Source organism: Procambarus clarkii, chromosome 17 (genome assembly GCF_040958095.1).
Source record: "Procambarus clarkii isolate CNS0578487 chromosome 17, FALCON_Pclarkii_2.0, whole genome shotgun sequence".
In the NCBI taxonomy this organism is placed as follows: domain Eukaryota; kingdom Metazoa; phylum Arthropoda; class Malacostraca; order Decapoda; family Cambaridae; genus Procambarus; species Procambarus clarkii.
In genome coordinates, this window is record NC_091166.1 from 16,261,892 (window position 1) to 16,275,606 (window position 13,715).

Consider the following 13,715-nt stretch of genomic DNA (forward strand, 5'->3'; position numbering starts at 1 on the left):
TTGAGCTCTGGCTCTTTGGTCCCGCCTCAACGTCCCGCCTCCCGTGTGTGTGTGTGTGTGTGTGCTTTGATTATTTATTAGCAGGTTATTCACATGTTTAATTCATATAAACATAATGATATATATTTGCTGCTCATAAATTATCTTTTTCCATGTAGGGGGCCTGACAGCTAAGTGGACAGTGCTTCGGATTCGTAGTCCTGAGGTTCCGGGTTCGATCCCCGGTGGAGGTGGAAACAAATGGGCAGAGTTGATTTCACCCTGATGGCCCTGTTCACCTAGCAGTAAACATGTACCTGGGCGTTAGACAGCTGCTACGGGCTGCTTCCTGGGGGTGTGTAACAAAAAATAGACCTTGTCGAGAACCGGGCCGCTATGACGCTTAGCCCCGAAATCATCTCGGGATAACCTCAAGATGTGAATTATTTGACATTATTCTATTACTATTATTAAACAATACCCTTCACACTTAGTTGCTAAGTCTACTAACTGGACTCTATCTAGCACCAACATGCAGTACAGTAGCGTACACAAACAACACAACAATGACCAAATATCCCCAGTTTGCTAACTGTAGGTAGTAACTAAGTGATTGTAACCTATCCACCGCTGCCCACTGGATGGGGGGCGGTGTGCAGGACAAACATATCAATTGTGACACTAGCTCTCCACATATGTCAGTTGCTTAATTTAGAAACTGTACTTGTGGTCGGTCTCTAACAGTCAACCCATTGTTGATGTGACGATGTGCATGGAATTTTGTAACTAGCCCATCAAGACTGTAACTTGCTGAGCTAAATGAATTGTGAGAATTTAAATATGTGAGCCCATTATGTGCCTTTGTAACCTTTCCACGTCCATAAACAGGATGCTTATGGGGTGCATATAAATAAATTATGGATTAGTTTTCGCAATTTAATTGTATATACAATATTTTTATGAAGAATAATTATAATTATTTTTATTTTATAGTAAATACGAAAAAATGTGACAAAGTTGGTCTTACCTTCATCTCAGATCCTTCAATGTCCAAGGAGAAAAAATCAATTTGCGTCACGTTGAGCGCCAGCAAGATGGAGTAGAAAGGGAGAGCCTTGGTTTTATAGGTAAGGCTGCTGTTCTTACTGATTTGACCTAGAACACCTTTTACTCCAGTGGATCTATGAACATAGAAAATAGGGAAATATCAGCATCGAAAACATCGTTTTCCATGTCGAGTAGATATATACACATATGAATAAATTTTGCATTTCAGCAGTTCTGCGGCAAGCTGTAGTAAGGCACATCATTATCCGGGCTGTAGGCAGAAGTGGACGCTTGCACATACATTTTTAAAAGTTATATATATATATATATATATATATATATATATATATATATATATATATATATATATATATATATATATATATATATATATATATATATATATAAGTATATATATATATAAGTATATATATATATATATATAATATATATGTAATATATATATATATATATATATATATATATATATATATAAATATATATATATATATATATATATATATATATATATATATATATATATATATATATATATATGTCGTACCTTGTAGCCAGAACGCACTTCGCAGCCTACTATGCAAGGCCCGATTTGCCTAATAAGCCAAGTTTTCAAGAATTAATTGTTTTTCGACTACCTAACCTACCTAACATAACCTAACCTAACTTTTTCGGCTACCTAACCTAACCTAACCTATAAAGATACGTTAGGTTAGGTTAGGTAGGGTTGGTTAGGTTCGGTCATATATCTACGTTAATTTTAACGCCAATAAAAAAAAATTGACCTCATACATAATGAAATGGGCAGCTTTAATTATTTATTTATTTATTTATTTATTTATTTATTTATTTATTTATTTATTTATTTATTTATTTATTTATTTATATACAAGAAGGTACATTGGGTTTGTGAGAATACATTGGATAGTACAGTATTTACATTCTTGTAAAGCCACTAGTACGCGCAGCGTTTCGGGCAGGTCCTTAATCTAGCAGATAATTTTAAGTAGGTAATTTCAATCAGAATTGATAAATGATAAAAATACATTACAAGAGAAAATGAGATGAGAGAGATAAGTAGGTATATTAAAGCATATTGTTATATTAAAGCTCTGATTGATTACATTGACAGCTTGATTAGTAATTTAAACAAGGTTAATAGACACCATACAGCAGATTGACAGCACATATAAGACAGCAATGATCACAATGGTAAAGATGTTCAAATTGGGAACATAAAGGTTGGGAGATTGGGTAGCAATTGATACAGTGCAATTTTAAGGCAAAAAGTGAAAAACTATGAAGATGAAATTAGGTACTTTTTAGTATTGATTTTGAATGATGTAAAAGTTGGACAGCTTTTCAATTCAGTAGGGAGTGAGTTCCATAAACTGGGTCCCTTTATTTGCATAGAGTGTTTACACAGATTAAGTTTAACTCTGGGGATATCAAAGAGATATTTATTTCTGGTGTGGTGATAATGGGTCCTATTACATCTGTCCAAGAAGAGTTTCAGACAAGGATTTGCATTTAAGAACAGGGTTTTGTAAATGTAGTTGACACAAGAGAATTTGTGGAGTGAGATTATGTTCAGCATGTTTAGGGAGTTAAACAAGGGGGCTGTGTGTTGTCTGAAAGCAGAATTTGATATTATTCTGATAGCAGATTTTTGCTGGGTGATGATGGACTTGAGGTGGTTTGCAGTGGTTGAACCCTATGCACAGATACCATAGTTGAGATAGGGATAGATTAGTGCATAATATAGAGAGGTGAGAGCAGAGTTAGGAACATAATATCTGATTTTGGAGAGTATACCAACTGTTTTAGAGACTTTCTTAGTTATGTGTTGTATGTGGGTACTGAAGTTGAGTCTCTTGTCTAGGAATATGCCAAGAAACTTTCCATCATTTTTATTGCTAATGTTTACATTGTCAAACTGAAGTTGAATTGCATTTGTAGATTTGCTTCCGAATAGGATGTAGTAGGTCTTTTCTATGTTAAGTGTTAGTTTGTTGGTTGACATCCATAAGTGGACTTTTTTTAGTTCATTATTAACAACACCATTTAGAGTATGTGGGTTGGGGTTGGAGTAGATGAGGGTAGTATCATCAGCAAACAAAATAGGTTTCAGAATGTTAGAGACATTAGGCAGATCATTAATGTATATAAGAAAAAGAAGAGGTCCCAAGATGCTGCCCTGTGGCACTCCAACAGTTATTGGTAGAATGGGAGAGATTATATTATTGATTGCTACACATTGGTGTCTATCACTAAGATAGGATTGGATATAGTCCAGTGCATGGCCTCGGATTCCATAATGATGGAGTTTACTTAATAGGTAATCGTGATTAACAGTATCAAAGGCCTTTCTCAGGTCAATGAAGAGTCCAATTGGAAACTCATTTTTGTCAAGAGCTGAGTAAATTATATCAAGGAGACTAATAATTGCATCGTTGGTACTCTTTTGAGAGCGGAAGCCAAACTGACAGGGGCTAAGAATGTCGAATTTTACGAGATAGGAGTAGAGCTGTTTATAGATAATTTTTTCAAATATTTTTGATTGTATGGGTAGGTTCGATATTGGTCTATAGTTGTTTATGTCTGACGGATTACCTCCTTTATGAACTGGCGTTACTCTAGCTTTTTTAAGGATATCGGGGAAGGTATTTATCATTTCATAAGAAAAAAATTAGAGAAATTATATTAATTCAGGAAAACTTGGCTTATTAGGCAAATCGGGCCTTGCATAGTAGGCCGAGAAGTGCGTTCTGGCTACTAGGTACGACATATATATATATATATATATATATATATATATATATATATATATATATATATATATATATATATATATATATATATATATATATGTATATATATACATATATATATATATATATATATATATATATATATATATATATATATATATATATATATATATATATATATATATATATATATATATATATATATATATATATATATATATATATATATATATATATGTCGTACCTAGTAGCCAGAACGCACTTCTCAGCCTACTATGCAAGGCCCGATTTGCCTAATAAGCCAAGTTTTCATGAATTAATTGTTTTTCGACTACCTAACCTACCTAACCTAACCTAACCTAACTTTTCCAGCTACCTAACCAAACCTAACCTATAAAGATAGGTTAGGTTAGGTTAGGTAGGGTTGGTTAGGTTCGATCATATATCTACGTTAATTTTAACTCCAATAAAAAAAATTGACCTCATACATAATGAAATGGGTAGCTTTATCATTTCATAAGAAAAAAATTAGAGGAAATATATTAATTCATGAAAACTTGGCTTATTAGGCAAATCGTGCCTTGCATAGTAGGCTGAGAAGTGCGTTCTGGCTACTATGTACGACATATATATATGTATATATATATATATATATATATATATATATATATATATATATATATATATATATATATGTCGTACCTAGTAGCCAGAATGCACTTCTCAGCCTACTTTGCAAGGCCCGATTTGCCTAATAAGCCAAGTTTTCCTGAATTAATATATTTTCTCTATTTTTTTTCTTATGAAATGATAAAGCTACCCATTTCATTATGTATGAGGTCAATTTTTTTTTATTGGAGTTAAAATTAACGTAGATATTTGACCGAACCTAACCAACCCTACCTAACCTAACCTAACCTATCTTTATAGGTTAGGTTAGGTTAGGCAGCCGAAAAAGTTAGGTTAGGTTAGGTTAGGTAGGTTAGGTAGCCGAAAAACAATTAATTCATCAAAACTTGGCTTATTAGGCAAATCGGGCCTTGCAAAGTAGGCTGAGAAGTGCATTCTGGCTACTAGGTACGATATATATATATATATATATATATATATATATATATATATATATATATATATATATATATATATATATATGTATATATATATATGTATATATATATATATATATATATATATATATATATATATATATATATATATGTATATATATATATGTATATATATATATATATATATTAGTATATTTTGGTAGCAGTCTTTCCTGTAGACATATTTTATTAAATATGACCGAAAAAGTAAGATTAATAATTCTAACACGAATTTTCTCAATCTTTCGTACATTATGCTTCACTGTTGGAGGTAAATTAAAAATCACTTCTCCAAAATTCATTTTTATTTCTAGTCTGACGCGACACGGGCGCGTTTCGTAAAACTTATTACATTTTCAAAGACTTCACAAATACACAACTGATTAGAACTTGCGTTTCCCTGATTTTATATCTACATTTGAGTGAGGTGGGAAGGGTGATGTGGCATTACATTTTGAGTAAGGTGGGAAGGATGATGTGGCATTAGAGGATATTAATAGGGTATTAAAAGTATCAACACAAGACAGAACACGAAACAATGGGTATTGAATAGAAGTGTTTGTAGAAAGCCTATTGGTCCATATTTCTTGATGCTTCTATATTGGGGCGGAGTCTTGAGGTGGGTAGAATATAGTTGTGCAATAATTGGCTGTTGATTGCTGGTGTTGACTTCTTGATGTGTAGTGCCTCGCAAACGTCTAGCCGCCTGCTATCGCTGTATCTATCGATGATTTCTGTGTTGTTTACTAGGATTTCTCTGGCGATGGTTTGGTTATGGGAAGAGATTATATGTTCCTTAATGGAGCCCTGTTGTTTATGCATCGTTAAACGCCTAGAAAGAGATGTTATTGTCTTGCCTATATACTGGGTTTTTTGGAGCTTACAGTCCCCAAGTGGGCATTTGAAGGCATAGACGACGTTAGTCTCTTTTAAAGCGTTCTGTTTCGTGTCTGGAGAGTTTCTCATGAGTAGGCTGGCCGTTTTTCTGGTTTTATAGTAAATCGTCAGTTGTATCCTCTGATTTTTGTCTGTAGGGATAACGTTTCTATTAACAATATCTTTCAGGACCCTTTCCTCTGTTTTATGAGCTGTGGAAAAGAAGTTCCTGTAAAATAGTCTAATAGGGGGTATAGGTGTTGTGTTAGTTGTCTCTTCGGAGGTTGCATGGCTTTTCACTTTCCTTCTTATGATGTCTTCGATGAAACCATTGGAGAAGCCGTTATTGACTAGAACCTGCCTTACCCTACAGAGTTCTTCGTCGACTTGCTTCCATTCTGAGCTGTGGCTGAGAGCACGGTCGACGTATGCGTTAACAACACTCCTCTTGTACCTGTCAGGGCAGTCGCTGTTGGCATTTAGGCACATTCCTATGTTTGTTTCCTTTGTGTAGACTGCAGTGTGGAAACCTCCGCCCTTTTCCATGACTGTTACATCTAGAAAAGGCAGCTTCCCATCCTTTTCCGTCTCGTAAGTGAAACGCAGCACGGAACTCTGCTCAAATGCCTCCTTCAGCTCCTGCAGATGTCTGACATCAGGTACCTGTGTAAAAATGTCGTCAACATACCTGCAGTATATGGCCGGTTTCAAGTTCATGTCGACTAAGACTTTTTGCTCGATGGTACCCATGTAGAAGTTTGCAAACAGGACACCTAGGGGAGAACCCATAGCGACCCCATCTACTTGCTTATACATGTGCCCATCCGGGCTCAAGAAGGGTGCCTCTTTAGTACAAGCTTGGAGTAGTTTCCTCAGAATACTTTCTGGCATGTCAAGAGGAGTTCAGGCTGGATCACGATACACTCTGTCGGCTATCATTCCGATTGTCTCGTCCACAGGTACGTTGGTAAACAGCGATTCTACGTCCAACGAGGCTCTTATCCCTGTAGCCCGTGCGCCCCGCAGTAAGTCCACAAATTCCTTTGGAGACTTCAGGCTGAAGGCGCAAGGAACATAAGGAGTCAGCAGGCCGTTGAGTCGCTTCGCCAATCTGTACGTGGGTGTGGGTATCTGGCTAATGATTGGCCGAAGTGGGTTTCCAGGCTTGTGCGTCTTGACATTTCCATACGCATATCCAGGTTTATATTCCCCAATGATCTTTGGCAGGTGGAGTCCGGATTTCTTGGCGTTCACAGTTTCGATCAGTTTGTTGACCTTTGCTTTTAATTCGGCTGTAGTGTCCTTCGTTACCCTTTGGAACTTAGTTTGGTCAGAGAGTATGATGTTCATTTTCGCCAGATATTCGTCTTTTTTAAGAATGACATATATTGGCGACTTGTCACCTCTCCTGACAACTATCTCCTTGTTCTCACGAAGGCTTTTAGCTGCCGCTCTAAGCTCGGGGGACAGTATGGTGCTTCTGTAGTTGCCTCGATTCTTTCCTCCTTCTGCAATAAGTTCTGCTTGTAAGGTATCTTTGGTAGTGACCTTCTTTTGTGTCTCGAGGTCGAATATGTCGTCCAACAGAATTTCCAACTCCACTTTCCGGGCCATTTCACTCGGTCTGGACATAACATGACAGTTTATGCCCAGATTTAGGAGAGTGACTTGGTCCTCAGTGAGGTTAATTCCTGCAAGGTTCAGGAAGCCATCTCTTGGTCGTGGAATTGCCATAGGTCCTCCATATAATGTTGTTAGTTTCTTGATAATCCTTGTTTCAGTGCTGAGGTGATGTTGGTCTGTGAGGATGTCGAGGTGTTGTTCAATGCGGGTACGGATACTATGGTCGATGTTGCTATTTCTCCACTCGTTTGTAGCATGAAGTAGTTGCGTTTTTTTGTCTTTGATTTCATTCTGAAATCAAAGACAAAAAAACGCAACTACTTCATGCTACAAACGAGTGGAGAAATAGCAACATCGACCATAGTATCCGTACCCGCATTGAACAACACCTCGACATCCTCACAGACCAACATCACCTCAGCACTGAAACAAGGATTATCAAGAAACTAACAACATTATATGGAGGACCTATGGCAATTCCACGACCAAGAGATGGCTTCCTGAACCTTGCAGGAATTAACCTCACTGAGGACCAAGTCACTCTCCTAAATCTGGGCATAAACTGTCATGTTATGTCCAGACCGAGTGAAATGGCCCGGAAAGTGGAGTTGGAAATTCTGTTGGACGACATATTCGACCTCGAGACACAAAAGAAGGTCACTACCAAAGATACCTTACAAGCAGAACTTATTGCAGAAGGAGGAAAGAATCGAGGCAACTACAGAAGCACCATACTGTCCCCCGAGCTTAGAGCGGCAGCTAAAAGCCTTCGTGAGAACAAGGAGATAGTTGTCAGGAGAGGTGACAAGTCGCCAATATATGTCATTCTTAAAAAAGACGAATATCTGGCGAAAATGAACATCATACTCTCTGACCAAACTAAGTTCCAAAGGGTAACGAAGGACACTACAGCCGAATTAAAAGCAAAGGTCAACAAACTGATCGAAACTGTGAACGCCAAGAAATCCGGACTCCACCTGCCAAAGATCATTGGGGAATATAAACCTGGATATGCGTATGGAAATGTCAAGACGCACAAGCCTGGAAACCCACTTCGGCCAATCATTAGCCAGATACCCACACCCACGTACAGATTGGCGAAGCGACTCAACGGCCTGCTGACTCCTTATGTTCCTTGCGCCTTCAGCCTGAAGTCTCCAAAGGAATTTGTGGACTTACTGCGGGGCGCACGGGCTACAGGGATAAGAGCCTCGTTGGACGTAGAATCGCTGTTTACCAACGTACCTGTGGACGAGACAATCGGAATGATAGCCGACAGAGTGTATCGTGATCCAGCCTGAACTCCTCTTGACATGCCAGAAAGTATTCTGAGGAAACTACTCCAAGCTTGTACTAAAGAGGCACCCTTCTTGAGCCCGGATGGGCACATGTATAAGCAAGTAGATGGGGTCGCTATGGGTTCTCCCCTAGGTGTCCTGTTTGCAAACTTCTACATGGGTACCATCGAGCAAAAAGTCTTAGTCGACATGAACTTGAAACCGGCCATATACTGCAGGTATGTTGACGACATTTTTACACAGGTACCTGATGTCAGACATCTGCAGGAGCTGAAGGAGGCATTTGAGCAGAGTTCCGTGCTGCGTTTCACTTACGAGACGGAAAAGGATGGGAAGCTGCCTTTTCTAGATGTAACAGTCATGGAAAAGGGCGGAGGTTTCCACACTGCAGTCTACACAAAGGAAACAAACATAGGAATGTGCCTAAATGCCAACAGCGACTGCCCTGACAGGTACAAGAGGAGTGTTGTTAACGCATACGTCGACCGTGCTCTCAGCCACAGCTCAGAATGGAAGCAAGTCGACGAAGAACTCTGTAGGGTAAGGCAGGTTCTAGTCAATAACGGCTTCTCCAATGGTTTCATCGAAGACATCATAAGAAGGAAAGTGAAAAGCCATGCAACCTCCGAAGAGACAACTAACACAACACCTATACCCCCTATTAGACTATTTTACAGGAACTTCTTTTCCACAGCTCATAAAACAGAGGAAAGGGTCCTGAAAGATATTGTTAATAGAAACGTTATCCCTACAGACAAAAATCAGAGGATACAACTGACGATTTACTATAAAACCAGAAAAACGGCCAGCCTACTCATGAGAAACTCTCCAGACACGAAACAGAACGCTTTAAAAGAGACTAACGTCGTCTATGCCTTCAAATGCCCACTTGGGGACTGTAAGCTCCAAAAAACCCAGTATATAGGCAAGACAATAACATCTCTTTCTAGGCGTTTAACGATGCATAAACAACAGGGCTCCATTAAGGAACATATAATCTCTTCCCATAACCAAACCATCGCCAGAGAAATCCTAGTAAACAACACAGAAATCATCGATAGATACAGCGATAGCAGGCGGCTAGACGTTTGCGAGGCACTACACATCAAGAAGTCAACACCAGCAATCAACAGCCAATTATTGCACAACTATATTCTACCCACCTCAAGACTCCGCCCCAATATAGAAGCATCAAGAAATATGGACCAATAGGCTTTCTACAAACACTTCTATTCAATACCCATTGTTTCGTGTTCTGTCTTGTGTTGATACTTTTAATACCCTATTAATATCCTCTAATGCCACATCATCCTTCCCACCTTACTCAAAATGTAATGCCACATCACCCTTCCCACCTCACTCAAATGTAGATATAAAATCAGGGAAACGCAAGTTCTAATCAGTTGTGTATTTGTGAAGTCTTTGAAAATGTAATAAGTTTTACGAAACGCGCCCGTGTCGCGTCAGACTAGAAATAAAAATGAATTTTGGAGAAGTGATTTTTAATTTACCTCCAACAGTGAAGCATAATGTACGAAAGATTGAGAAAATTCGTGTTAGAATTATTAATCTTACTTTTTCGGTCATATTTAATAATATATATATATATATATATATATATATATATATATATATATATATATATATATATATATATATATATATATATATATATATATATATATATATATATATATATATATATATATATATATATATATATATATATATATATATATATATATATATATATATACCACAGGTACGTTGGTAACCAACGTACCTGTGGACGAGACAATCGGGATGATAGCCGACAGAGTGTATCGTGATCCAGCCTGTACTCCTCTTGACATACCAGAAAATATTCTAAGGAAACTACTCCAAGCTTGTACTAAAGAGGCACCCTTCTTGAGCCCGGATGGGCACATGTATAAGCAAGTAGATGGGGTCGCCATGGGTTCTCCCCTAGGTGTCCTGTTTGCAAACTTCTACATGGGTACCATCGAGCAAAAAGTCTTAGTCGACATGAACTTGAAACCGGCCATATACTGCAGGTATGTTGACGACATTTTTACACAGGTACCTGATGTCAGACATCTGCAGGAGCTGAAGGAGGCATTTGAGCAGAGTTCCGTGCTGAATTTCACTTACGAGATGGAAAAGGATGGGAAGCTGCCGTTTCTAGATGTAACAGTCATGAAAAAGAGCGGAGGTTTCCACACTGCAGTCTACACTAAGGAAACGAACATAGGAATGTGCCTAAATGCCAACAGCGACTGCCCAGACAGGTACAAGAGGAGTGTTGTTAACGCATATGTCGACCGTGCTCTCAGCCACAGCTCAGAATGGAAGCAAGTCGACGAAGAACTCTGTAGGGTAAGGCAGGTCCTAGTCAACAACGGCTTCTCAATGGATTCGTCGAAGACATCATCAGAAGGAAAGTGAAACGCCATGCAACCTCTGAAGAGACAACTAACACAACACCTATACCCACTATTAGACTATTTTACAGGAACTTCTTTTCCACAGCTCATAAAACGGAGGAAAGGGTCCTGAAAGATATTGTTAATAGAAACGTTATCCCTACAGACAAAAATCAGAGGATACAACTGACGATTTACTATAAAACCAGAAAAAGGCCAGCCTATTCATGAGAAACTCTCCAGACACAAAGCAGAACGCTTTAAAAGAGACCAACGTCGTCTATGCCTTCAAATGCCCTCTTGGGGACTGTAAGCTCCAAAAAACCCAGTATATAGGCAAGACAACAACATCTCTTTCTAGGCGTTTAACGATGCATAAGCAACAGGGGCTCCATTAAGGAACATATAATCTCTTCCCACAACCAAACCATCGCCAGAGAAATCCTAGTAAACTACACAGAAATCATCGATAGATACAGCGATAGCAGGCGGCTTGACGTTTGTGAGGCACTACACATTAAAAAGTCAACACCAGCAATCAACAGCCAATTAATGCACAACTATATTCTACCCACCTCAAGACTCCGCTCCAATATAGAAGCATCAACAAATATGGACCAATAGGCTTTCTACAATCACTTCTATTCAATACCCATTGTTTCGTGTTCTGTCTTGTGTTGATGAATTTAATACCCTATTAATACCACCTCACCCCATCCACCTCACTCAAATGTAGATATAAACAAATTGGAGATGTGTAAGTTCTATTCAGTTGTGTATGTGTAAACTAAAGTCTTTGAAAATGTAATAAGTTTTACGAAACGCGCTCAAGTGTCGCGTCAGACTAGAAATAAAAATGAATTTTGGAGAATTGATTTTTGAATTACCACCAACAGTGAAAGAAACGTACGAAAGATCGAGAAAATTCGTGTTAGAATTATTAATCTTACTTTTTCTGTCATATTTAATAATATATATATATATATATATATATATATATATATATATATATATATATATATATATATATATATATATATATATATATATATATATATATATATATATATATATATATATATATATATATATATAAAAGTTTGTGAGAGTACCACCTCTGGTGCCAATGTGGGGACCCATAGCCTCGGAGAAGAAAATAAAAAGTATTCAGAGGAGACCTTGTGGTTTCTCACTGAACACTAATATTATCTTCTCCTACCACCCCCATTCTTTTGTATGTACACATATATATTTACTTTATTTGAACTTTGTTACAAAAAAGGAGTTACATATGGGTTACAAAGATAGTTATCATAGGTTGTCGAGTTCCTCCAGCTCCTCAGATGGCGGGCAGGAACAGGATGCAGTGCGCATTTCCCCTCTGTATCGCCACACTGAGGCGCTGGAAAAGAAAGCTTGCAGCTTTTGGGTCCCTTGTTGTTTCAATGAGCCTAGAACCCAGTTCCTTCAAAAAACTGGTAGCACTTTAACCCCAGGCGCCGAGTGTCTCAGAAGCAATGGGGACAAAATTGTAGTGGTGATCCAGTTCTCTATACTTACGGGATTTGGCTGCTTCCCTGTGGGTGGCAGCGCCACCTGGTTGTGCATATATATATATATCTATATATATATATATATATATATATATATATATATATATATATATATATATATATATATATATATATATATTATATATATATATATATATATATATATATATATATATATATATATATATATACATATATATATATATATATATATATATATATATATATATATATATATATATGCGAACAAGCCTGAATGGTCCCCAGGACAATATGCAACTGAAAACTCACACCCCAGAAGTAACTAGAACCCATACTCCCAGATGCCACGCAACTGGTATGTACAAGACGCCTTAATCCACTTGACCATCACGACCGGACATAATGAGGTGATAGCCGAGGCTATTTGAACCACCCCACCGCCGGCACTCGGATAGTAATCTTGGGCATAGCATTTTACCAAATCACCTCATTCTTTGGGGCACACGTGAGGAACACAAATGCTAACAAGCCTGAATGGTCCCCAGGACAATATGCAACTGAAAACTCACACCCCAGAAGTGACTCGAACCCATACTCCCAGATGCCACGCAACTGGTATGTACAAGACGCCTTAATCCACTTGACCATCACGACCGGACATAATGAGGTGATAGCCGAGGCTATTTGAACCACCCCACCGCCGGCACTCGGATAGTAATCTTGGGCATAGCATTTTACCAAATCACCTCATTCTTTGGGGCACACCTCATTCAGGCTTGTTCGCATTTGTGTTCCTCACGTGTGCCCCAAAGAATGAGGTGATTTGGTAAAATGCTATGCCCAAGATTACTATCCGAGTGCCGGCGGTGGGGTGGTTCAAATAGCCTCGGCTATCACCTCATTATGTCCGGTCGTGATGGTCAAGTGGATTAAGGCGTCTTGTACATACCAGTTGCGTGGCATCTGGGAGTATGGGTTCGAGTCACTTCTGGGGTGTGAGTTTTCAGTTGCATATTGTCCTGGGGACCATTCAGGCTTG

At 38.1% G+C, this 13,715-nt stretch overlaps 2 protein-coding genes across 2 annotated transcripts in view; one reads left to right on the forward strand and one right to left on the reverse strand.

Moving 5' to 3' along the window:
- Positions 1 to 13,715, forward strand: part of LOC138365506 (protein Star-like) — a 499,513-nt gene that overhangs the window by 69,534 nt on the left and 416,264 nt on the right. The gene's annotated exons all lie outside the window — the stretch shown is intronic.
- The window catches only part of LOC138365763 (uncharacterized), a 192,936-nt gene that overhangs the window by 23,137 nt on the left and 156,084 nt on the right, over positions 1 to 13,715 (reverse strand). The window contains exon 4 of the mRNA XM_069326228.1: positions 1,007 to 1,160. Within this exon, the coding sequence (XP_069182329.1) occupies positions 1,122 to 1,160 (39 nt within the window). The 3' untranslated portion in view covers positions 1,007 to 1,121. The remainder of the gene's footprint in view (positions 1 to 1,006; positions 1,161 to 13,715) is intronic.